Source organism: Cyanistes caeruleus, chromosome 24, assembly GCF_971803275.1.
Source record: "Cyanistes caeruleus chromosome 24, bCyaCae1.hap1.1, whole genome shotgun sequence".
NCBI lineage: Eukaryota > Metazoa > Chordata > Aves > Passeriformes > Paridae > Cyanistes > Cyanistes caeruleus.
Window position 1 is genome coordinate 6,026,714 of NC_141724.1, and position 23,287 is coordinate 6,050,000.

Genomic DNA, 23,287 nt, shown 5'->3' on the forward strand with positions numbered 1-23,287 from the left:
ATCCTGGCTTCAAGGAGAACTCTTTGGACACCAGGAGCTCCACCAGGCACAGCAGGGTTTGGTTTAATCCCACACTGTGGCCCCCATGCTGTGTCCCATGAAGATCCTCACACCGGGGATCCAGCCCCCACTGCATTCCCCAGATGTGCCCTCAGCAGGGCAGGGCAGGGCAGGGCAGGGCTGACACCACCCTGCTGCACAGCCTTGGTTTGTCTTTCATGTCACCAGCCCCCAAATTAAGATTAGGCAGCAAATCGTGGTCTGGTGGGCACCTCCATGCAGCTCTGACAGGTCCACTACAGGGCTGGACAAGCTCCTGCATCCAGACACGCTCCCTGCAGGAAAAGTGCCTTGGGTGGGAAGTGTCCTGGGAGCTGCAGCTCTGTACCCACTGCCCAAATCTTGAGAGATTTAACTGAGCTGGGCCTGGCTGGGTTCCCAGCACAGCTGAGCCACTGCTGGGACACTGTAGAGGATTTGGGAACACCTCTCACTTGTCCAGGTCTCCTTCCCTGCTGTGCCAATGGCAGCACTTCCAGCTGGAGCCTTTGGGGTGCCAGGGAATGTGAGCTGTCAGTGTCCCCCTCCAGCCTCCACAGATCCCCTGTCCTGTGCAGGAAAGAGAACCCAGCTCTGAGGGCTCACACCAGGACCCCCAGCCAGGGGGGCACAGGGAGGACACCCCCACTGCCATGGTATCCAAACCCACAGGAACACACAACAAGGGCTTGGCAGCTGCTAACAGTCGAGCTTCCCCCCTGGGAGCATCATCCCTGCACATGGAGGGAATGGCAGTCAGTGCAGATCCAGAGCCAAGGGGCAGAAAGAGGCTCCATTGTGTCCCCATCTTGTCCCATTCTGTCCAGGTGTGCTGGAGGAGACCCATTTCCTGCCACTTGCCATGAACAAACCAAGCAGGTCTGACCCTGCAGAGGGGATGCTCCAAACCCTGCCCCCAGCAAGCCATGGAGCAACCCAGGACCCCGCTGGGCTCCCATTCTTCCTCCCCAGGAGGGCCACATTCCAAACCAGCTTCCTCCAGCACAAAGCATCCCTCCCTGGCCAGATATTTCCAGTGTGGGTGTTCCAGGACACTGGGATCACCTCCCTAAGGAACAGACCGTGCTATACAATCAATTAGTTAAATGAGTTCCTCTCATGCGGCCTGAGCAGCTGCCCCAGGACTGCTCGGGGGCCCTGCTGGGACCAGCGGTGTTTAATGTCTTCTCCAGTCGCACAGGAAGGGATCCCTCAGCAGGTTTGCAGCTGCACCCTCAGGTTTATAGCTGCTCCTGCCCGAATCTCCTCAGCCAGGAAAGAGCTCCAGGTGAGTGATGCCAACCCTCTTAAACGAGGCTCACGGGGGCTCAGGCGTCTCCAGGCTCGGAAGGAGCTGAATTCCAGAGCCTGCCGCATGGCAAAACCCACCCAGAAGCCGCAGGGAGCTCCGCAGTGCTCCAGCACCACCCCCTGGAGAGGAAGGGGAGGGATGGGCTGTGCAGCCAGGGTGGAGCTGCTCCAAAGGCTGCGCTCCCTGCCGAGTTCTGCGAGATCCGGAGGCATCTGGATCCAGGAGATGGCTGCAAAACTCGGCTGCCATTGCTCCAAATGCTGCCCAGGGTCAATCCGGACCCGTCCTGCCCATCCAGCCCAGGAGCTTGGGCTGTGGACTCCTGCACCACAAAGGTGTTACCCTCCCAAAGGGAAAAAGAGCCAAATTCACTGTCAGGGGCTGCTTGGGGACTGCCACCAACACAGCCAGGCCCTGCCAGGGAAGGACTCCACACTGAGGGATGCACTGAAGCTCTCTGGGACAAAAGGCTCCCCAATGAGCTCACACAACTCCCCACTCATCTCCACTCCTGCTCCCAGCAGAACCAGACCAGCATCCAAACTCCTCTTGAATCCAGCAGCAGCTCCTTCCAGAGAGGCTCCACCAAGAGCTGAGTCTTGGAGTGAAGGGACTGGGACACACAACTCAACAGGGCAAACACATGGACGTGGACATTCTCAGCACATGGAGAACAGGAATCCGCAGAGGGTGAGGAGGCACAGCCTTGGTCACCATGCTGGATGGAGAAAAGCCTTTCCTAAGCAGGGTCTAAGAATGGAAAATTTAAAAGCAAAGAAGGTCCAGTGCATTCCTGAGTGAGATTTCAGCACTCAGAAAACAGCCTGGAAAACCCTGCTGATTCATGGCCAGACTTGACCTTGCTCCCCAAGTCACCAAAGGTCAGATGGAGTCCAAACAAAGGAATTCGGGGTGTGGGGGGGAGGATTGGTGCAAACGAGCCAAATACCCCAAGCCCAGGAGTTTCGTGTGTTTGGAGCTCCTTCCTGCCCCAGCAGGATCCACCCTCACTACTCAGGGGCTGAGAGGGGTTTTTGCTGTAATGATGCTGGAACCTGTTCTCCAGCTTGTCCATGCCAGGCTGGCACAGGCACTGACCTCAGCAGTGACACCAAACCCAGCCCAGGAACACGGGGAAAACTCCCAGCGCTGGCAGAGGCTCAGCACATCACAGCACACCCTGTCCTGCACGGGGTGGGGGCTCCAAGCTCAGCTCATCCCTCCCTTCCAGCTTGGGTGCATTTCTCTCCTGGGTGCTCACAAACTCCACTAATGGGGCACTGCTGTTCTCTCATGGGATGGGAATTTTGGGGAGTGGCTCCCAAGGATCCCGAGTGCCAGCAGAGGCTGCAGTAGTGCCACACCCCAGCAGCAGCACTGGGACCTTGGTGACAGGGAGCCACAGGTCAGGGGACATCCTTTGGCCGTTACAAATAGCTCCTGAAAGGAGGAGCAGCCCCCCAGACTCACAGAATCTTAAAAAGATTTGGACTGGAAATGATCTTAAAGACCAACCAGTTCCATCCCCCTGGGATGAAGAAATACCTAACGCAGCCACTGGGGTGCAGGGGACACCCAGCCCGTCCCTGCCCGCCCGAGGCGGTGCTGGAAGCGGATCCTGATGGGACACACACCGCTGTCCCTGTGGGATTCACGTGGATGCTCCCAGACACTCACCCCATCACCCTGGGATGCAGGAGCTGCCCTGCTGGGACTCCCCTGCCTTCTCCCCACACCTAACTGGTTTACAAACTCCAGGCTGGAAAATGAAGCTGCCGGTGCTGGAGAACAGTGGGACCCTGGGAAAGACCTGACCTCCCTGGGTGAGGAATGAACCCACTTGCTGCTGGGGAAAATTCTACCTCCGTTCCCCTCTGCACTGGCCAAAAACTTCATCCCTTTCCCTCAGCAAAGGGGGAATCTCCGCTGTCCGCCAGGCTGGACCCAGTGCCCGAGACCGGGAGCATCCCCAAGATTTATCCACAAACTGTGTGTGGAGCAGGTCCTGGACATCCGTGCTGGAACCCAAGCCAAGGAGCTGCGCTGGTGCCCCGGCCCAGGGGATGCTGCCGTCCGCTCTGTCCCGGTGCAGCGCCCGCGGGACAGCCGCCGCTGTTCCCCCCGGCAGGAATCCCCGCTCCACCACGAATTCCAGGAGATCCCGAGGGTGCTCCGGCCGCTCCAGCAGCAGCGCGGAGCTCTGGGGGAACTCGGACCGTTCCCGGAGCTGGGAGAGGCCGCAGCCGCCCCAGGAGAACGTCCCAAGGAGCGGCACCAGGCCCGGGGGTACTTGGGGCCGGTGAGGGAACGGCGAGGGGGGTGCCCCCGGCCAGGGGATCCCCGGTGCCCAGTGCCTGGCCCCAGCCGTCCCTGAGCACTCCCGGCCGTGCTGGCTCCGGTCTCCGGTGACCTCGCTCCCGCTCCACCCGCGGTCACGGAGCTCCTCTCGCTGCCGCCCCACGCCCGAACCGCCACCCCTGTCCGTTTCTCCTTCTCTTTACTGTTATTTCCCCGCCCTCTCGCCCCTCCCCGGCGGTGCTTGGCTCCCCCGGGCCCGTCTCGTCCCGCGCTCCCTCAGAGATCGGCCGGTGCCCGCGCCTTTCCCGTGCCCGGAGCAGCGCTCGCTGTCCGAGCAGCCTCGGGCAGAGCCGCGGGACGCTCCGGGGCACAGAGCCGGCACTCCGGGCCCGCCGCTCCCCTCGGAGCCCTCCGCTCCCCTCAGGACCCTCCGCTCCCCTCAGTACCCTCCGCTCCCCTCAGGACCCGCCGCTCCCCTCGGAGCCCGCCGCTCCCCTCGGAGCCCTCTGCTCCCCTCAGGACCCTCCGCTCCCCTCAGTACCCTCCGCTCCCCTCAGGACCCGCCGCTCCCCTCGGAGCCCTCTGCTCCCCTCAGGACCCTCCGCTCACCTCAGGACCCGCCGCTCCCTCAGGACCCGCCGCTCCCCTCAGGCCGGGAGCCCCGCTTGGAGCCCGGGAGAGCCCAGTGCTCTGCGGGCGGGGGCTCCGTGCTTGGGCCTCGCTCGCAGCCCCGGAGCCGCGGTCGGGCCTGGGCTCCCGGGAAAGACCCACAGACCCGGGCCGGTGCAGCCCCTGCCATGGGTGCACACCGGGGTGCTCCCAGCCCCGTCCTGCCCTGCAGGACAAACAGCGGCCCTTCCACCCCGGAGGCGATTGGCGGCAGGGGATCCCCCTTGGGCTGGGATCGAAGCTCACAGGGTAAAGCAGCAGCGGAGGATTTGCTGGAATTGCTGCAGACATCTCAGCGGGACCTGCAGAAATCGCAGCGTCCCGAGGTCCCTCAGCTCCAGTTCCAATTTCCATCAATCTTGGACTTGTGTTTATCAGTCAAGAAGCAAATCTGCCCTGCAGGTGAGATCCGCCTGCCTCCAGCCCCAAGGAGCAGGACGAGCTGCTGGAGGATTCCATGAGGGATGAGTGTGAACAGCAATCAGATGTGAAACTGCGGCACACAGGGATCCAGGAACTGACTGGGATTCCTCCTCCAGAATAAACACAGACTCAGGGTAGATTTCGCTGAATTGTGGTTTAATTTAATTATCTACTGCTGCTACATCTGTACAGCATTGTACAACATGTAATCCCAAGGAACATTCCAGCCCCACAGCTGTGTTTGGCTCTGCTCTCTCCTGTCACAAGTACCCTCCGTGCCCTGGCTGTGACACCCTCTTATAGCCAGCAGAACGTTTTGCTGTCCAGGCCCAGTGTTGGAAATCCCTGGCCACTGCAGGAGGTTCCTGAGGGTCCTTCATATTTCTGGTAAGACAGGAAGGATTTTTCACCTCTTTCTGCACAAGGCAAAAGGCTCCCAGCAGTGCCATGAACGGGGGTATGCACAGGATGATGCTGGGGGTGGTTCAGGACTGGCACAGCCTTTGTACAGCACATGCTGGGGGTTTGGGGAGTTGCTCTGCTCACACACTGCTTGTAGACTTACAGTCCTTCCCACTTTGCAATGGGAATTTCAGCTACCCCATGCCAGGCTGGTCTGAGATTTCATCTCCTGCCCAGACAAAATGACTTAGGGGTTAGATAATTTATTTAGATGTTACTGGTAGTAGAACACATGCAGAACTGCTTCTGCCAGATTTGGGAAACCTGCAGAGAATCACATGGAATCCAAAGTGAGTGTTTTGGCTTGAAAAAGCATATGTGAAAGGACCAGAGACCCCTGATGTCCAGAAATGTCCTTGTTGTGGGTGAGTGGTGTGGCAAGATGATCTCTTCCATCTGTGTTCTCCACAGAAAGTTTCATTTCGGCCAATTATTTTTCCTCTCATCTTCTGTGTTCGTGAAGCTTCTAAGCTGTGTTTTAAAGGTCTCATGGAAAGCCTGATCATTAAAAAAAAATAAAATACAGTGCTCTTAAAGCTTTTTTCTCCCAGTATTGATGACAATGCAGCATCATGTTCAAAGTACAATTATTGGATCTGAAAAATAATGCCCTCAGACTATGAGGAACATCTGACCATAAATGCACAGCCTTCACATGGAGGAGTCCTCACCCAAACCTTCTCATCCTGGGAGCCATGCAGGGATGTTCTCAGCAGGGCCATGCTACAGGGAGGAGTCTGAAAGTGAGAGCAAGAGAGAATCAGCTCAGGGTTGTAGTGAGTGAGATCAAAAATAGTCTGAAAGGCTCCCTGGGAAGGGGAGCTGAAATGTTACAGGGCCTAAAAGTCTGCAAGGGGGTGAGAGAGGTTTAACTGACCCATTTTGCCACTCCTGTAATCCCAGTGAGGTAATCTGCATTTCAAGAAAAATATCTGACTCCAAGTAAAGGATATTTCAGTGGATATAGTCAGCAACAATATTTATCCATAAGTATATCCAAGAGTCTATCCCCAGCCTGTTCCACTGCCCTTCCATCCACATCGGGATCCCAATAGCTCTGACCATGTCCCTCTCTTTCCCCCCTGTGTTTCCTCCCTTGTGTTGGCTTTGGCCAAACATCAGCGGTTCTCTCAGTGTTTCTCAGCACATTTGCCAAGGTCTTTATTCTGCAGCTCCTGCACTGGAGAGAAATCTAATCTTGGTATTATCCTACCTAATGAAGATGGGATTGTTCTTTCTAAAAAATTTACTCAAGCTCAGCCAAAACCTCTGGTTTGTGCAGAAATCAAGTGGTTTTTCCCATCTGCCTTTTCATTTCTATTCTCTGTGGTACTCGATCACGAGTACCATAATTAGGAATTCAGTAAGCCCAAATGTAGCATTCTTTTCAGCAGGTGGAGCTGTTTGGGGACCGTGTTTGAGGCCCGGGGCAGCAGTGACTGATCCAGCAGGGAAGCAGCAGTGCAGAGTTACCTTTGATGGCGAGGAAGGCTTTGCTGAAGGCACGGCCCATTTCATTGCTGGCTTCCACCATGTACTCCCCCTCATCCTGCTTGGTGACCCCCAGCACCACCAGGGAGCACACTCCAAAGTCGTTGGTGCAGAAGTAGTTGGGATCTCTGGATAGGTCTCTGCTGTCCTTGTACCATTTGATTTTGGGGGGGGGATGGCCCCCAACAGCGCAGCTCATGCGACACTCGCTGCCTGTCACCACGACATGGCACTTGAGCGGCACCAGGAACCTCGGGGGCTGGTTCTGGTTAACTCCCCTGTACTTCTGTGCTTGCACTCGAACCTCAGCTGTGAAAAATAAACCAAACACACTCTCAGATACTGCTCCCAGCACCGCAGGGTTTGCAGGGGTTTGTTTGTGCAGTGTCTAGAATTCTGCAAATTGCCAGAGATCCCATGCACCTATAGATCGTAAGCTCTTCTGCTTCTCAGGATTACCCAGCATTTAACTTTGAAGTCAGAAATTTTGGTTTCTACAATACTGAAGCCTTAGACTTTGCTGGGAATTCATTTTGGGGCAAATTTTCATGTCATAATACCTGGGAATGAAGGGTCTGTCTGCACAATGTCCCTGCAGAAAAAGGACAAACCTTCCCTGCCCAGCTGGAATTCCTCAGGGCATCTCTGTGCATTCCTGTTCTGGGCAACTGAATATTCCCAGGAGGAGAGACCCATTTGAGGGTGAGGTGCTAGAAGCAATGAAAGAAACAAAACACAACACAGAGAAATACCTGAAAATGTTTTACCCTTTTTTTTCCAGATCCTCCAGGGCTGCACAGTCTCTGATGGATCACTGGCTCCCAGGTCATTTTTTGCCACAACCCTGAAGTAATAATCCCTGCCTGGGACCACCCTGGTGAAGGTGAACTTGTTGTTGTAGATCAGGTCCCCCAGCACATGCCACAGACCCTTCTGGGATTCCCGTTTCAGGACAGTGTAATACAGGTTCTTCTCCCACTGCTCAGATGCTGAGGGGTCCCAGGTCACTGTCACTGTGTTGGGCACATTCTCCTCCAGCTGGATGGCTCCAGGGGGCTGAGGGACATCTGCCAGGGGAGGGACAATGTCACAGCTGTAAGGGACAGTGGCACAGAACCCTAAAAACCTGTTGTATGTCTGGGGCTAAGTCCTGGTCAAAATTCCTTTCCTTCTCCAGGCACACAAATGCATTTGCTATGAACTGAGCTGCTGCTGCGCAGTATCTGCACTTGCTAGTGGGGAGAGGAGGTTGTACAGCTGAGCTGCTTCCCCTCCTGGGGAAGCTGGGAGAGCTGTGCTGTGTCCCACAGCCTGTGCTGACCTCCCTCACTCAGTTTTAGTCAGTGGATTGCTCTGTCCTGCAGACAAGTGAGATCACAAAGTGCCCAGACAATCTCATAGAAGACTGTACCTTGGTTCTCCCTTTGCCTGCACGGCCAAACTGCATCAGAGCTCACCCTGGCAAACTCACTTTGTGGCCTTCTGCCTATTCACAGTAAATCATGGAATCCCAGGCTGGTTTGGGTGGGAAGGGAGCTTAAAACTCATGCAGTCCCACCCCCTCCCATGGGCAGGGACCCCTTCCACTATTCCAGGCTGTTCCAAGCCCTGTCCTACCTGACCTTGGGCAGTTCCAGGGATGGAGCAGCCACAGCTTCTCTGGGACCCTGTGCCACCCTCACAGGGAGGAATTCCTTCCCAATATCCCATCTAACCCTGCCCTCTGGCAGTGGGAAGCCATTCCCCCTTGTCCTATTCCTTCAGGCTCTCATCCCAAGTCCTTCTCCAGCTCCCTTGGAGCCTCTCCAGGCACAGGAAGGGTTCTAAGGTTCTCCCCAGAGCTTTTTCCAGGTGAACAGCCCCAGCTCTCCCAGCCTGGCTCCAGAGCAGAGGGGCTCCAGCCCTTTGAGCATCTCTGTGGCCTCCCCTGGACTCGCTCCAGCAGCTCCATTTCCTTCTGCTGCTGGAAGCCCAGGGCTGGAGGCAGCTCTGCAGGTGGGGTCTCACCTGAGTGGGGCACAGAGGCAGAATCCCCCATGCCCTGCTGCCCATGCTGGGGGATCAGCCCAGGGCATGTCCAGCTCTCACCCACCAGCACCCCCAAGTCCTTCTCCCAGGGCTGCTCACAGTGCCTTCATTCCCTAGGATTTGAGTTCCTGGTAGATTTGTATGGATGGCAGTGAGTTACCTGTAATTTGAAGCTGGAAGCTGAAGGTTTCCCTTTTCCCCAGCCCATCCCCGAGCTCGATGCTGTAGGTGCCGCTGTCACTGATCTCAGCTGCCCTGAGCAGCAGCTGGGCGCTTCCATCCTTGGTGCTCACGGCAGCCCGGCTGGGAAGGGGGAGCCCATCCTTTAACCAGGTCACCACCGTCTCAGGAGATCCCTGGAAACAACATCACAGCCACGTGTTTCACCTCCAGACTGTGTCTTATGCCTTTAGTTTCATTATCTTACCCTAAATGTGTATCTCCATGACACAGTAATGTTTAGAAATATCCACAATGGATCTGAGAGCCCTGACCTGCTCTACAGTTTCTTTAAAGAATTTTTTCCTTTTTGTCCTTTAAGGTTGTTATCACAGTAAAGCATTCAGAACTGTCAAACAAGTTATGCCAGATCAAGGACAGATAACTTCAGGAGTTAATATTTTCTGCTTTTAAAAAAAAAATCTGTTATTTTTGGAAAGAAAAGGCATCCTCTAAGTCTTTACTTCCATTGTGCCATCTTTGGTCTCTTCTCCCAGAGATCAGGAGAAAGGCCAGAAAATACACACACTTCATCACCCTCCTTTGGTATCCCAGACTTCACAGGATCATGGAATCATTAAGGCTGGAAAAGACCTTCAAGACCATCAAGTCTAACCCATGCCCCATCCCCACCTTAAAAGCACTGAGTGCCACATGCAGCTGTTCCTTGGACACCTCCAAGGACCCGGACTCCAAACCTCCCTGGGCAGCCCCTTCCAAAGCCTGCCCACACTTTCCATGAGGAAAAGCCTGTGTTGTTCCAAGCTTACAGCAGAGTTCTGTCAGTGCCTGCCAAGTTCTCGAGTCACAGAGCTCAAGTGCTGCTGCTTGGTGAGACAAGCACAGTGCAGGTGTTGCTGGAAATGGTGCCCCAAGGCCTCCTGAGGGAGTCACAGGGCAATCACTGGTTTGGGAAGTCTGACAGAGCAGTACCAGATGATGATAACATTGATAATGGACAGCAATGAGCCTTGTCTGCAGAGGTTAAGGAATGACCACATTGTCAGAAAACACCAATGCCAAGACTGACAGCTCAATTCTGGCTTGTTTTCCTCACCCTGAAAGTCTAAACAGCACAGGCAAGCCAAATTATTTGCCCAGGGACTTGTTGACAAAATTCCATGACAAAAAACCAGTGTCTCAGATTTCCTGTCTGCTATTGAGTGCATCATAAAACCAGGCAGGGAATATCTCCAAAGCCTTGAATACCCACCTCAAAGGGAATCTTCACCTGGATGGGATTCCCTGCTTTTATAACCAGGAAGCTTTTCACTGTGTCATCTATCAGAAACCTGGGAGAGACTGGAAAACACAAAGATTACTCCCAAAAGGTGGATGTTGGTGCAGTCACTAGTGACAATCATGGTGTTCCACCCCCTGATGCCTCTTCCAGCTGGGAGAGACTGGTAAGGAATTCACAGAGGGAAAAATCTCCCTGGTTCAGTCCCAGATTTATACCTTTCGAATTTCATTGCTATTTATTTATCACTATGACTAAACAAGGGAAAATGATGTAAAAATACATTCACAACAATCTCTGCATTCATGTGATGTCTCAGTCACAGAGGAATTGTCCCTTTGCCACACTTTATTGCATCACAGGGTTCATCTTTTGTGTTTAAATGGTGTCTGGAAAAAGGAAATTCCAATGGACAATTATAAAATATACATGCAATACCCAGCATGGAATAGCCACAGGAGAGCTGTCAGAGTTTATCTAAAATAGCATTTTTTAGCATTTAAAATATTTTCTTTTTTTCATCAATATACTACAGCATTTAGTATTGCTTTAAAAATACCAAATACAGTAGTGCTAAACTGTATTTAGTGTTTCCAGTATGGAACTGAATACCTGCTTTAGATGTATTTATTTTATTTTTTATTTACTTTATTGATAAATGGGGTCTCCAGGCATATGCCAACATAGACATTTTCACTTAGGATCCAAGTTAAGGAAGAGGAACCCCTCACAGAATTATCTCATATCTGTAATTCTGCAATGTTCCCAAAGAGCAGGAAGAAAACAGAGCTGCAGATTGTAAATGAAGATGGAAAAGTGAAAATGGTGAAAACTTTCAAACTAAACGGTTAAAAAGTAAAATAAAGTATCCAAAAAAAGCATAAAAAATTGTGAGCAAGCAGGAGTAAAGTACATATGGGTTCTGTCTGGTGACTGTGGTGTGGCTCTGCACAGGAGGCAAAATGTAAGTCCAAGGAGAAAATGGAATTCTGAGGTTGTTTTATCAAAAGGAGTCTCTAAATGAGCTGAACACTGTGCACTGCATATCTAATATCAGTTAATATTGAGACTGTCCTGCTGGGGTGAGCAGATAACCCCAAGGTGAGGAGGAGCACAGCTCATCCCAGTATCCCAAATCCCATATCCCAGTATCCCAAATCCCATATCTCACATCCCATATCCCAGTATCCCACATCCCATACCCCACATCCCATATCCTGTGAGAGTGCCCCATTCCCAGGGCAGAGCCCCATTCCCAGGGCAGGGCCCCATTCCCAGGGCAGGGCCCCATTCCCAGGCCAGAGCCCCAGACTCACCCACGGGAGCAGCAGCTCCAGCACGAGCCTCGAGCTCCAGGGGCTCCCCGTGGCCGCTGGTGCCGAGGGCTGTCACGCGCAGGAGCAGCTTCTCCCCGGCCTGGAGCCCCTGGAGCCTGCAGCAGGTGCTCTCTGCCGGGAGGGTGAAGCACTTGGTCCAGCTGGAGCTGTTACAGGGCCTCATCTCCACCTCGTAGCCTTTCACATCATTCCCATCTTGAACTTCAGGTTTGTTCCATGTCAAGGTGACGCTGGTGCTGTCACTACTGCTCACTCTAAGGTCCTGCACTTGGCCTGGAGATTCTGGAAGGAGAAATTTTACTTAAACTACTTTTCTAGGATTTCTCTTCCCTTTTTCCAGTCACTGCCTGAGATTCCCCAACGTTCTTGCAGTGCACTGGATTTCCATCCTGCTCTCTTGCCCCACCTTGTGCCAGTTCTTCAGAGCTGGATCTGGCTCCTTGCTCATAGCAGCCCTGCAGTAAATCCACAGCACTCCAAAAACTCTGCAGCCCATCCTGAGTGTTCCTCCACACTGCTCATTACCCACACTGGGATCTGCCAAATCTTGGCTTGGACATCCTACAGGAAATCCTTCAGTTCCTTCCTCCAGCCGATTCTCAGCCGTGAAACGTTCCCCAGTTACTGATCCTTGTCCCCACACACTTTTACAGAGGAATTAAGAACATCTCCTGCCCACCAGTACCCCAAAAGCAGAGCACAGGGCACTCACTGGTGGGGTCCTGGGTGGAGGCGGCCTCTGAGGGGTCACTGGGCTGTCCTGTGCCAGCAGCATTGACAGCTGCCACGCGGAACTCGTACTGCACACCCTTCTTCAGGCTGGTCACCTTCAGCTTCTTGTCTGCGGAGAGAAATGTGTTGCCTCAGGGGAGCTATTCCCCATCAGGAAAGGTGACACAACAAAGTTGTGCCTTAGTCCAGGCAGAATTATGGACTGAAAAATTCTTAGGAGCTGTAACAGCTGTCACTGATTCCCCTGCCACTGATTCCCCACCACTAGGTGATCACCACAAGTGCACGTGATCTTCTGGGATGTGTTCATTGCATTCCTTTCAAAATCAAACAGCCCTTGAACCACAGAATCCCAGAATCTTTTAGCTGGAAAAGACCTCCAAGGTTACCCATCACCACCTTGATGTGAAAGGTGTAAGATCCTAAGCAGCTCCTAAACCTGACACTTTTGCTTTTTCAAATCCCCCAGGCTGTTCCAGGAGTCAGAGTACCCACCTTTGACAGGCACCTTGGTGACTGGCAGCCAGGTCACAGTGCCCTTCTTGCGTTTCTGAACAATGTATCCCATAATTTGGGACGTGCCAGTTTTACAAGGAGCTTTCCAGGATATGGTGATGGTGTCCCTGCTGGCACTGATGATCTCAGGGGGATCTGGGGCACCAGGGGAAGCTACAAAGAGATGAGGGCTTCATTATTAGCATGTATGTTTTTATTGCAAGATAAAATTGTGTAGATAAAACTGTGTGTAAATTCTTCTTCCAGATTCCCCCAGGTATTCCTACGGATGTGCTTTGAAAACCCGGCTGAGACCTGAAGTTGAGTATCCTGTTCCCCACACAAACTGAATCCAGCATGGACTCAGTTCCTGAGTTTGGATTTCACAAAAGACCTGCTGTCATCAGGACTGACCATTCCTTTGCCAGTGGGGTATGTCATTCCTACATGATATGACCAGGCAGCATCATTCTTGTTTTCAACAACCTGAACTGGTAACAAAATGGATTTTCTTTGCTCTCTGCTAAATCTTTCAGGATACAGAACCATGGGAATGAGAATGGAGAAAGAAGACAATTAGAACTGAACATCGCTCTCTCTAGTACTGCATTTGTGCTCGTGGCAAACCTGTTCTAGTATTAAACTCCTTGAAGGATGAAGACAATGTTCAGTTGTTTGGAGATGAGGGGAATGGAGTGGTCAGGCTGAGAAGTGCTGCACACACAGAGACACTCGTTTGCCTGTGGAGTTGAGAAAAGGCCTCACTTTGCAGGCACACTGGGAAAAATTTCCTTTGAACTCGATCATTTTGCATTTCCCCCATGAAACTTCCTTTCCAATCCAGAATTATTCCATGACCAAGGAATAATTACATCTCACTCAGCATCAGCAGAGAGAGCCTACAGCAAACTGCTGCTCTTGCTGGGCAACCTCCACAGCTTTGTGTGAAGACTGAAGTTGGGATCTGTAGCAACATCCACAATGCAGTGACTTTGATTTGATGTCAGCTTTGATAATGAATTTCCCAATTTGAATCATGAATTATGAGAAGTTCTCCTCACCTTTACCAGCAGCCTTGACTTCCCCCGACTCCAGCGCATCACTCACTCCCTCGGCATTCATGGCCCTCACCCTGAAGTAGTAGCTCACGTCTTCCTCCACTTTGCTGGTGGTGAAGGTGCTGCAGCTCCTGGGGGTTTCTCCCAAGGTCTCCCAGTCGTTCCTGCCCACCTGCTGCCTCTCTATGAGGTACCTTTGCACTGGTTTGCCCCCGTCATCCTTTGGGGGCTTCCACTGGATCGTGATGTTGTTGGCAGAGCTTTCCACAATTTTTATGGGTCCTGCTGGGGCCTGTGGCTTGTCTGGGAAGATGAACAGAGACACAGTTGGCTCCAGACCCAGACCTGCTCCTGGCTTTGGAGCAGACACTGTCCCTTGCTCACCAGCTGGGAGACTGTTCCTGATGAAATGCAGGCACAGTTGTAGGATGAGGGTGGAGCACATGAATTGCCCCTTCCAAATTTGCACTTTTTAAACTCTTGATGGAGAAGATGGGAAGCCATGCCCCTGCTCTCCCTTCTCATAAGCATTGCATCAGTTCAGCTTGCTAATACAGGCAAAACATTTCTGGTGTCCCAAAGGTGCCCAGACATTTATGGGAAGGCTGAATTGGACCTTGATGTCTGTCTTGGGGTGCAGTGCAAGATGTAACCAAAAGGATGGATTCTATCTGCTGAAACCCACTGGGACAGTGCTCTTTATCTCTTCCAGGACCCATCCTCCCTCCAGGGGGATCTCTTCTGTCCATGGCCCATTGAGTCTCACTGCATGGCAGATACAATTCCATCATCCCATGCTGAGATGCTCCACCCAGGGGAAGGAGCATTTCCAGCTGTATCTCTTTGGAGACCCAAAACACCACAAGCAGCCTTTCTCCACTGGATCCCAGAGGAGACCAGACCCATCTACACCAGCACTGCACCTTCAGAGGAAAACTACACCCTTCTGTAAGATCACTGCTCCAACAGAACCACATCTGTCACTCCAGGAGGACTGCAGCCACCATTAAATCACACTGCTACCAACACCCTGACCAACAGGCTGGCAGGTTGTATTCTGACTGTCACTGGGTTGTTGGTTGTTTTTTTGGTTTTTCTTTTAAGTTTTCTTTTTTGTACTACTGCATTTTTATTTTCATTTCCCTAGTAAAGAACTGTTATTCCTATTCCCATATCTTTGCCTGAAAGCACCTTAATGTCAAGATTACAATATTTTGCAGGGGGAGTGGGTGGTTTACATTTTTATTTATTTCAAGGGAAGTTTCTGCCTTCCTTAGCAGACACCTGTCTTTTTCAAACCAAGACAAAGTCCTGTTTCACATGTGCATGTTGTGTACAGTCACATCTCCCACAGTGTGTGAACATTCAAAACTCAGCTGCATAGACCACGAAAAACCAAACTGGGTTTGTGTTCCCTTGTACTAAAGGGCAAGAAGCATCTTCAACCATCAATTTGTATTTGTGTTCCCTTGTACTAAAGGGCAAGAAGCCCATCAATCCTGATCTGGGGGCAATACACAGAGTCTTGTTCCTCTCAAAATACCCAGTCACTCCAAATAAGGTTGTCAATGGATCCCCTGGCTAAGCTTTACAGGAATGCCACAGTGAATGTTACAGCACCTTACCTATCACCACGAGCTTTAGGTTGATCTCCAGTGTCCCACTGTCATTCTTGAGCCTGACTTTGTAATCCCCACAGTCCCTTCTGCTGCAGCTGGAGATGGACAGCGTGGTGCAGGTGTCTGTCTTGTCCACACGGATCCTGGTGTCATCCCCCAGCTCCATCCTGTCCTTCAGCCACGCTGCCCTGATGGGCCCTCGACCCTTGAACGGGATCCGCAGCTTCACCGCCTCCCCAGCCTTGGCCACCGTGGGGACACTGGTCAAGTTCTTCAGGAGTACCTTGTCCACCTGGGGAGGATCTAAGCAGGGAATACAAGGTCATTAAAAATCACAATTCAAGGAGGACAAGGCTCACCTTGGAGGGAAGGGATCCCCTCATGGTGCTGCCAGCAATGTTTAGAAGCTCACGATACGTGGTTCTGAACCTTCAGTCAGTTGTACTTTGCTACAGGATAATTATCACAACATTTTGTGGTATCACACTGTCCTTTCACTAGAGAAAGTTCCTCCTAGGCAACACACTAACCACAAGAATGAAGAATCTGCCCTGATGTAGGAGCAGTTGAGGCAGCCAGCAGTGTGGCCACTGTCCTGGACAGAGAGCCCAGAGCCCTTTACTTACCTTGCTCCCTTTCAAGGGAAAGCCTCAGCTGAGGACCTTTCTGTTACAGTAACTTGCTATCCCCAGCATGCCTTTCCCTCATGTGTGTATTATTTGCATCCCATTGGCCCTTCCCCCTTGCTCTGCCCCTGAGCCCTCAGATCATTGGCCCTGTTGCTGTAACCCACCCCCTGCCTTTCCTTTATAAACCCCTGAGCCCTCTCACTCCCTGCTTCTTTGTCCCTGGACCCCTCTGGAGAAGCAGCAGAATCAAAGCTCCCTGTGGAACTCCATACAAGGACCTGGCTGTTCCTTCTGGGCTGCCCAAGGAGCAGCAGCAGTTCCAGCAGCCCTTCTAAGGGCTATTGCTGAATCCCTGGGGCAAGGCAGGTGTGTCTGTGCACCCAAGGTGTCCCATAGGAGACACTTCCTGGGAAGGTAGTGGCATGACACCCTGATAAAGCGTTTTGTGCACCCCAGAATCTGAGCTGCTGACAGAAGAGTCCCTACTTAAATTCACAAATGCAAAATGAACCAACCTGTAAAAAAGCATTTCCCATTTATCTTGTAATTCTCTATTATAAAGTTGTCTCGATATCCAATGTCATGTCTCTGAGTAAATATATTACATGTAAAGCCCATCTCATGCTCCCTTGGTGGTTTGAGTAGACTCACCTTCAACAAAAATTGAAGCTTCAGTTTTTACATCTCCACCTTCAAACCTGTATTTACCAGCATGAATATCATCAGCTTTGTTAATGATCAATTTGTGGACAAGACCTTTCTTTTCAAAGATGACTCCATCCATGCTTGTTAACTACAAAGTAAAAGACAGAGACCTATCCTTTAAAAATAAAAGGAAAAAATGCAATCCAAACCTGAAGCTGGCCAGACTACAATTTGAAATGCAGATGAAAAGATTTATGAATGTCATGCATGTTTAATGACAATATTCTGGTATTCTGCTGCCTAGAGCAGCTGTGGCTGCCCCATCCCTGGAAGTGTCCAAGGCCAGGTTGGATGGGGCTTGGGTCTAGTGGGAGCTATCTCAGCCCAGGGTTGGACTGGATGATCCTTAAGGTCCCTTCCAACCCAAACCACTCTGGGATCCTGTGAACCCTTCAGGGCCCCACTCAGACTGCAGGTGACTGTCAGGGGGAAGGACACCCTTAGCAAGCAGAGCCAGAGAGCAGAGCACTGCCAGCCAAAGCCAGCAGCAAGCTGAAGGAACCCACCTTTAGGCCATCCTTAAACCAGGTTCCTGTCACATTGTCCTTGCTGACAGTGCAGGACAGCTCGGCTGGCTCGCCCTTCAGCACGCGCACGGTTGCCAGCTGCTTGTTGAGGTAACAGCGTGGGACTGAACAGGGTGAAGGGAGGGAAAGAAGCAAGTCTGTGTTACAGAGAGACACCTGGAGCTGAAAATGCACGTGCACATGAGGGGAAAAGAGCTTTAAAAGAAAAAAAAAAGGTCCTCTGGGCAGGAGAGGCTTTTTGCCACCTCGCTGTGAGTACACTCTGCCCTGACAGACCTGCAGTCATCCCAACATCAACTGCTTCCCAACATCCACCTCATGGGCAATGGATTCATCACAAATCACAGCATCCAGCTGTGGATTTGCTAGTTTATGTCTGTGCTAATTGTCTTGGCTCCCTCTACAGCCAGTGGAAAAACCAGGGTGTGGAAATACTGCTTCATCCTCCTCTTCCTCTGCGCTGACCACACACAGGGCTGCCCAACACATCCCCCTACACAGACCCAGGGACACTGTTTTCCATCCCTGCATTCCTCTTTCCCTTCCCAAATTCTCCATTGTCATCATAATCTCTTCTCTAATATACACCCCACTCCTTCTCCCTGAACCCCAATTCTGATGATTTTATTTCCTTGTTTATATTTATGGTTTACAATGATAATTCTTAACTTGTGAACAATCCCATGAGGTTAATATTTCCCTCTGATTATACACCTGAAATTTTTCATTCCTACAATTTTCATCATCATCTTGGTGGTGGAGCCACAGGTCTTACTCAAATGGCTGCAAACACATTACTCCCCTCTCACTCTATGCAACACCTTATTATTCCTGATGTTACAAGAGAAAAGAGCTCTTTGCATTATATAATCCCATATGAGCAGGCACAGAATTGTTCCCAGAATTTGCAAAACACGGTTTTTGCAGTAGGTGTTTGAAAAATAAAATGAAACGTTCATTTTTGAATTGGAACAGTATCAAAGAAACATAATGATATTCCTCGAAACTTTATGGGAACAGGTATGTTTGTGAACTGGTCTGTTCCATGATATGTGAAACACAAATGAAGAGCTGAGACCTAATTTAGATAACTTAGACAAAGAAAGTAATTTAAGCCTTTAAGGCAGTTTGATCAGAGCAAACTGTGTGAGATCAAACAGTGGGAGAATTAGGAACAGATCGTGGGACAACCAAATTTCTACACAGAGTTGTGTTTATCTGAACCATAGAATCCCATTTCTTTGCAGGATTAGGGATGTGAATATCAAAATGCAAAGACCAGGAGTCACCAGTTAACCACGTACCTTTGATATCATCCAGGACACTCCGTCTCTTTTGTCCTGTGCTTTCCGTGTTGTTCAGGGAATCATTTGCTTTAAGATCCAGGTCAGGCTCCTGGTTTCTCTGATTTGCTGACGGAGGTCCACCAAAAGGACCTGACATCTGGCCATAGCTCAGTGGACCTTGACCAAGCCCACTTGAACTGCTCCTATCAACAGATCTGTCATGGGATTTACTCCCTGCCTTTCCAGAGGCAGAATTTGTGCCATAAAGGGAGCCCAACTGCCCGAAATCTCTGCCTTCTGCCCTGGCTCCTCCTGGACCTGACAGGGACCCTCTGTCACCAGCTGAGCCTTTGTTCCCTGGCCCTTGGACATCACCAGGCGTGCCCTTTCCAGTTTCACCTCTCGAAGATCTACCAGGATGTGCATCCAGCCCATATTCACCATGTGATCCACCAGCACCACCTACACCTTCTTTAATGTGGACTGAATCCCATTCATCCCCTCCCAAGCTCCCAACCCCACCTGCACCAGCCATGGCTACAGCTGAACCTCTGTCCTTGCCATAGGCAGACCCTGCACCCCACGGTGCAGAGCCTTCCCTGGAAAAGCCCTCTCCTCCTGCTCCACCTGCATATCCTGGAGCTCTGCTCAGTGTGCCATCCGTGCCACAACCAGATCCCATAACTTCCTCACCCCCAGGAGGAAAATGAGCAGCTCCTGCCACAGCTGGGAGACCATCCTTTCCATAGGGACCCAAAACTCCCTCTGCACCACCAACACCAGCTCCTGCTCCAACTGGGAGACCATCCTTCCCATAGGGACCCCCAACTCCCCCAACACCACCAACACCAGCTCCTGCTCCAACTGGGAGACCATCCTTCCCATAGGGACCCCCAACTCCCCCAACACCACCAACACCAGCTCCTGCTCCAACTGGGAGACCATCCTTCCCATAGGGACCCCCAACTCCCCCAACACCACCAACACCAGCTCCTGCTCCAACTGGGAGACCATCCTTCCCATAGGGACCCCCAACTCCCCCAACACCACCAACACCAGCTCCTGCTCCAACTGGGAGACCATCCTTCCCATAGGGACCCCCAACTCCCCCAGCTACACCAACACCAGCTCCTGCTCCAACTGGGAGACCATCCTTCCCATAGGGACCCAAAACTCCCTCTGCACCACCAACACCAACACCAGCTCCAACTGGGAGACCATCCTTCCCATAGGGACCCCCAACTCCCCCAGCTACACCAACACCAGCTCCAACTGGGAGACCATCCTTCCCATAGGGACCCCCTGAACCACCAACACCAGCTCCTGCTCCAACTGGCAGACCATCCTTCCCATAGGGACCCCCAAATCCCCCAGCTCCACCAACACCAGCTCCAACTGGGAGACCATCCTTCCCATAGGGACCCCCTGCACCACCAACACCAGCTCCTGCTCCAACGGGGAGACCATCCTTTCCATAGGGACCCCCAACTCCCCCAGCTCCACCAACACCAGCTCCAACTGGGAGACCATCCTTTCCATAGGGACCCCCAGCTCCCCCAACACCAACACCAGCTCCTGCTCCAACTGGGAGACCATCCTTCCCATAGGGACCCCCAGCTCCCCCTGCACCACCAACACCAGCTCCAGCTGGGAGACCATCCTTTCCATAGGGACCCCCAGCTCCCCCAGCTCCCCCTACACCAGCTCCAGCTGGGAGACCATCCTTTCCATAGGGAGCTCCAATTCCCCCGGCACTCACAGGACCAGCACCACCAACACCTGCTCCAAGTGGCTGACCATCTGGACCATACAAAGCCTCTCCAAATCCTCCTGCACCAGCACCACCAGCCCCAGCTGGGAGACCATCCTTTCCATAGGGACCCCCAGCTCCCCCAACACCACCAACACCAACTCCTGCTCCAACGGGGAGACCATCCTTTCCATAGGGACCCCCAACTCCCCCTGCACCACCAACACCAGCTCCAGCTGGGAGACCATCCTTTCCATAGGGAGCTCCAATTCCCCCGGCACTCACAGGACCAGCACCACCAACACCAGATCCAACTGGGAGACCATTCTTTCCATAGGGACCCCCAGCTGCCCCTGAACCACCAGCACCAGCACCTGCTCCAAGTGGGAGGCCATCCTCTCCATATGGACCCCCAACTCCCCCTGCACCACCAGCCCCACCAATGCCTGCTCCAGTGGAAAGACTGTCCTTCCCATAGGGAGCTCCAAGTCTGGCTGCACCAAGACCACCAAAACCAGCCCCAGCTGGGAGACCACCCTTTCCACATGGAGATCCAAGTCCCCCTTCACCAGCACCAGCCATATCACCAACACCTGCTCCAAGTGGCCGACCATCATACAAAGCCTCCCCAAATCCTCCAGCACTACCAGCACCTGCTCCAGCTGGGAAAGCATCCATTCCATAAGGAGAGCCAGCACCTCCAAACCCACCACCAACAGCTCCACCAACTCCAGCTCCAGCTGGGAGACCATCCTTTCCATAGGAACCCCCAACTCTCCCTGCACCAGAAGCACCACCACCACCTGCTCCAAGTGGCTGACCATCTGGACCATACAAAGCCTCTCCAAATCCTCCTGCACCACCAGCCCCAGCTGGGAGACCATCCTTTCCATAGGGAGATCCAAGTGCACCTGCACCACCAGCCCCACCAATGCCTGCTCCAATGGGAAGACCATCCTTCCCATAGGGAGCTCCAAATCCCCCTGCACCAGCTCCACCAGCTCCACCAGCACCTGTTCCCAGTGCCCAACCATCTGGACCATACAAAGCCTCCATTTCTCTTGTGGAATTGCCACCTGCAGCAGGTACAGCCCCATCTCCACCTGGCCCATGCAGTGAGCCAGAACTTCCTGCCTGCCCTAACTGACCACTGGCATGAGGTACCAAGCCATCCTTGCCATAGGGAGTCCCTGTTTGTCCCTCTCTGTTTATACCTCCATACATATCACCCACAGTGGGATGCCCATCCTTGCCGTGGTGGGACCTCATTTCTCCTGCCATTCCAGAACCTGCAGCATTCCCCCCAGCTCCAGTCCTGCTGAACAGATCATTCCCACTGGCTCCCACTTCAGCTGAATCATGATCAAGTCCACCTGGCACAGAACTTCCACCACCCAACCTTCCAGCACCCCCAAAACCAGCTCTGAAACTGGCATCACCTGAATTCCCTTCCTTGTCATGCTGGGAGCCCAAACCTCCTCCATCACCCATGTCAATGTTAACAGCACCCAGCACACCCTCACCTCTGCCACCCACAGAATTCCGTTCACCTGCCCCTCCTGCTGCAGCACCAGGACCTGACACAGAGTCCACACCATGGACAGCCCTTAACCCACTTCTGCCTCCTAAGCCTTTTAGTCCAAAGGTGCTGCCACCATTGGCTGCTGAGTCTCCATCTAGACCTGCTCCAGAAAACTGTCCAGACCCCATCTCTCCGTTCATGTGGGTTTTGCGTAGACCCTCTTTTCCCAAAAATCTTTGGCTTCCATCATCAGAATCAATGGGGTGTCCTTGGCCCCTGCCTTGGCTGCTGCCTTGAGTTGTTCTGTACCAGGCACTTTTCTCTGCACCAGAGGATGTGGAAAAGGAAGGATCTTCAGCAGCAGCTTGTTCTTGGCGCCGAAGCTTCCTCGCCCTTTCATTGTCTGCCATCGTTTCCTTCAGCCACTCAGATGTCTCCCTTTCAATCTTTTCTCCTTCATCCTGTCTCCTCTTTCCTTTGGCATCTGAAGTTGCATTATTTCATTGGAGCAGATTTGCAATTTACAGAAAAAGAGGGGAACAAAATAGCAGAAAATCAGTAGGACATGCAGTGCATCAACAACCAAAGAAAATGTGTTAGCACTTTCTGAATTTCATTCTAGGACACACACACACATAATACATTTTAATAAATTTAAAATAATTTCAAATCCTGAATTTTTCAATGCCACATTCAAAGAAATGTTAATTAAAGACAATTATTTTTTAGTTAAAATGCATTGTTTTTTAATGGAACCATGCTCATTATTACAAACAAACAAACCAAAAATAACAGAAAAATAAACTTCCAGCATGGCAGGTCTGATTTAGAGGGGCTGAGATCGTATGTGGGATTTATGAATTTCAGCTGCCTTCACCCTGCAGCTAGAGAGGAGTTACAGAATATTCCAGGCACAGAGGAGCCATCAGTTCCCACCCTGGAACTGAGATTTCAGTGCTCTGGAGGCAGCTCGCACATCTGGATAATGGCTGGTTTAGGGATGCCCAACCTGAGGACTAAAGCTTTCAGATTTGTGAATAGCTTTGGATTAATCTGAAATTCAGGCTGTTCTGAGAGCAGGTCACTCACTGCTTTGGTTTCCAGCTTGGATATAATTTATCAGAGCTCACAACTCACTGATACCCAGGGCCAGTTTCTTTGTTTCAGAAACCTACATTGCTTTGGAGAGGCCTTTGTGGGAGAGACCCCTGCTGCTGCTGCAGGAAGATCCCGAAGGAAACCAAAGGGAACCAAAGTTCAAGAGTCAAAGGGAACCAAAGGAACCACCTTTCATAAGCAAACACTGTCAGTGGCTGTCAGTGTGGAACAATGTGATTGTTCCCACTTTCCCAGCTTCCTCTGAGCTCCTTCCACCATGTCTGACTCTAATTTGGAGTGAAAAATATTATCTAGCAAGAAGAATGGTACTGATAGTGCAGAACTGAG

General features: G+C 51.9%; 2 protein-coding genes across 4 annotated transcripts in view; one reads left to right on the top strand and one right to left on the bottom strand.

Moving 5' to 3' along the window:
* Nucleotides 1–1,158: 1,158 nt before the first annotated feature.
* LOC111939617 (uncharacterized) lies at nucleotides 1,159–16,668 on the top strand. Its single transcript, XM_086861556.1, has 4 exons — nucleotides 1,159–1,327; nucleotides 3,792–5,128; nucleotides 13,013–13,177; nucleotides 13,282–16,668. The coding sequence occupies exons 1-2, from the start codon at nucleotides 1,159–1,161 to the stop codon at nucleotides 4,784–4,786; spliced, it is 1,164 nt and encodes a 387-aa protein (XP_086717682.1). The 3' UTR covers nucleotides 4,787–5,128; nucleotides 13,013–13,177; nucleotides 13,282–16,668.
* The window catches only part of IGFN1 (immunoglobulin like and fibronectin type III domain containing 1), a 39,057-nt gene continuing 20,650 nt past the window's right edge, over nucleotides 4,881–23,287 (bottom strand). For 2 of the 3 annotated variants that reach the window (XM_086862258.1, XM_086862259.1), the window contains 13 exons: nucleotides 18,588–22,325; nucleotides 17,263–17,387; nucleotides 16,703–16,844; nucleotides 15,429–15,725; nucleotides 13,807–14,106; nucleotides 12,746–12,919; nucleotides 12,231–12,359; nucleotides 11,498–11,800; nucleotides 10,155–10,243; nucleotides 8,883–9,078; nucleotides 7,462–7,761; nucleotides 6,677–7,003; nucleotides 4,881–5,940 (listed from right to left, as the gene is read on the bottom strand). In XM_086862258.1, coding sequence (XP_086718384.1) covers nucleotides 5,927–5,940; nucleotides 6,677–7,003; nucleotides 7,462–7,761; nucleotides 8,883–9,078; nucleotides 10,155–10,243; nucleotides 11,498–11,800; nucleotides 12,231–12,359; nucleotides 12,746–12,919; nucleotides 13,807–14,106; nucleotides 15,429–15,725; nucleotides 16,703–16,844; nucleotides 17,263–17,387; nucleotides 18,588–22,325 — 6,134 coding nt within the window. In that variant the 3' untranslated portion in view covers nucleotides 4,881–5,926. The remainder of the gene's footprint in view (nucleotides 5,941–6,676; nucleotides 7,004–7,461; nucleotides 7,762–8,882; nucleotides 9,079–10,154; nucleotides 10,244–11,497; nucleotides 11,801–12,230; nucleotides 12,360–12,745; nucleotides 12,920–13,806; nucleotides 14,107–15,428; nucleotides 15,726–16,702; nucleotides 16,845–17,262; nucleotides 17,388–18,587; nucleotides 22,326–23,287) is intronic. The other variant, XR_015279098.1, reaches the window with a different exon arrangement.

Bases quoted from the DNA above. Each gene is read 5' to 3' on its own strand.
- LOC111939617 (XM_086861556.1), top strand. From the start codon at position 1,159: ATGCGGCCTGAGCAGCTGCCCCAGGACTGCTCGGGGGCCCTGCTGGGA. The intron at 1,328-3,791 runs GTGAGTGATGCC...GCGGTCACGGAG, and splicing joins CAGCCAGGAAAGAGCTCCAG to CTCCTCTCGCTGCCGCCCCA.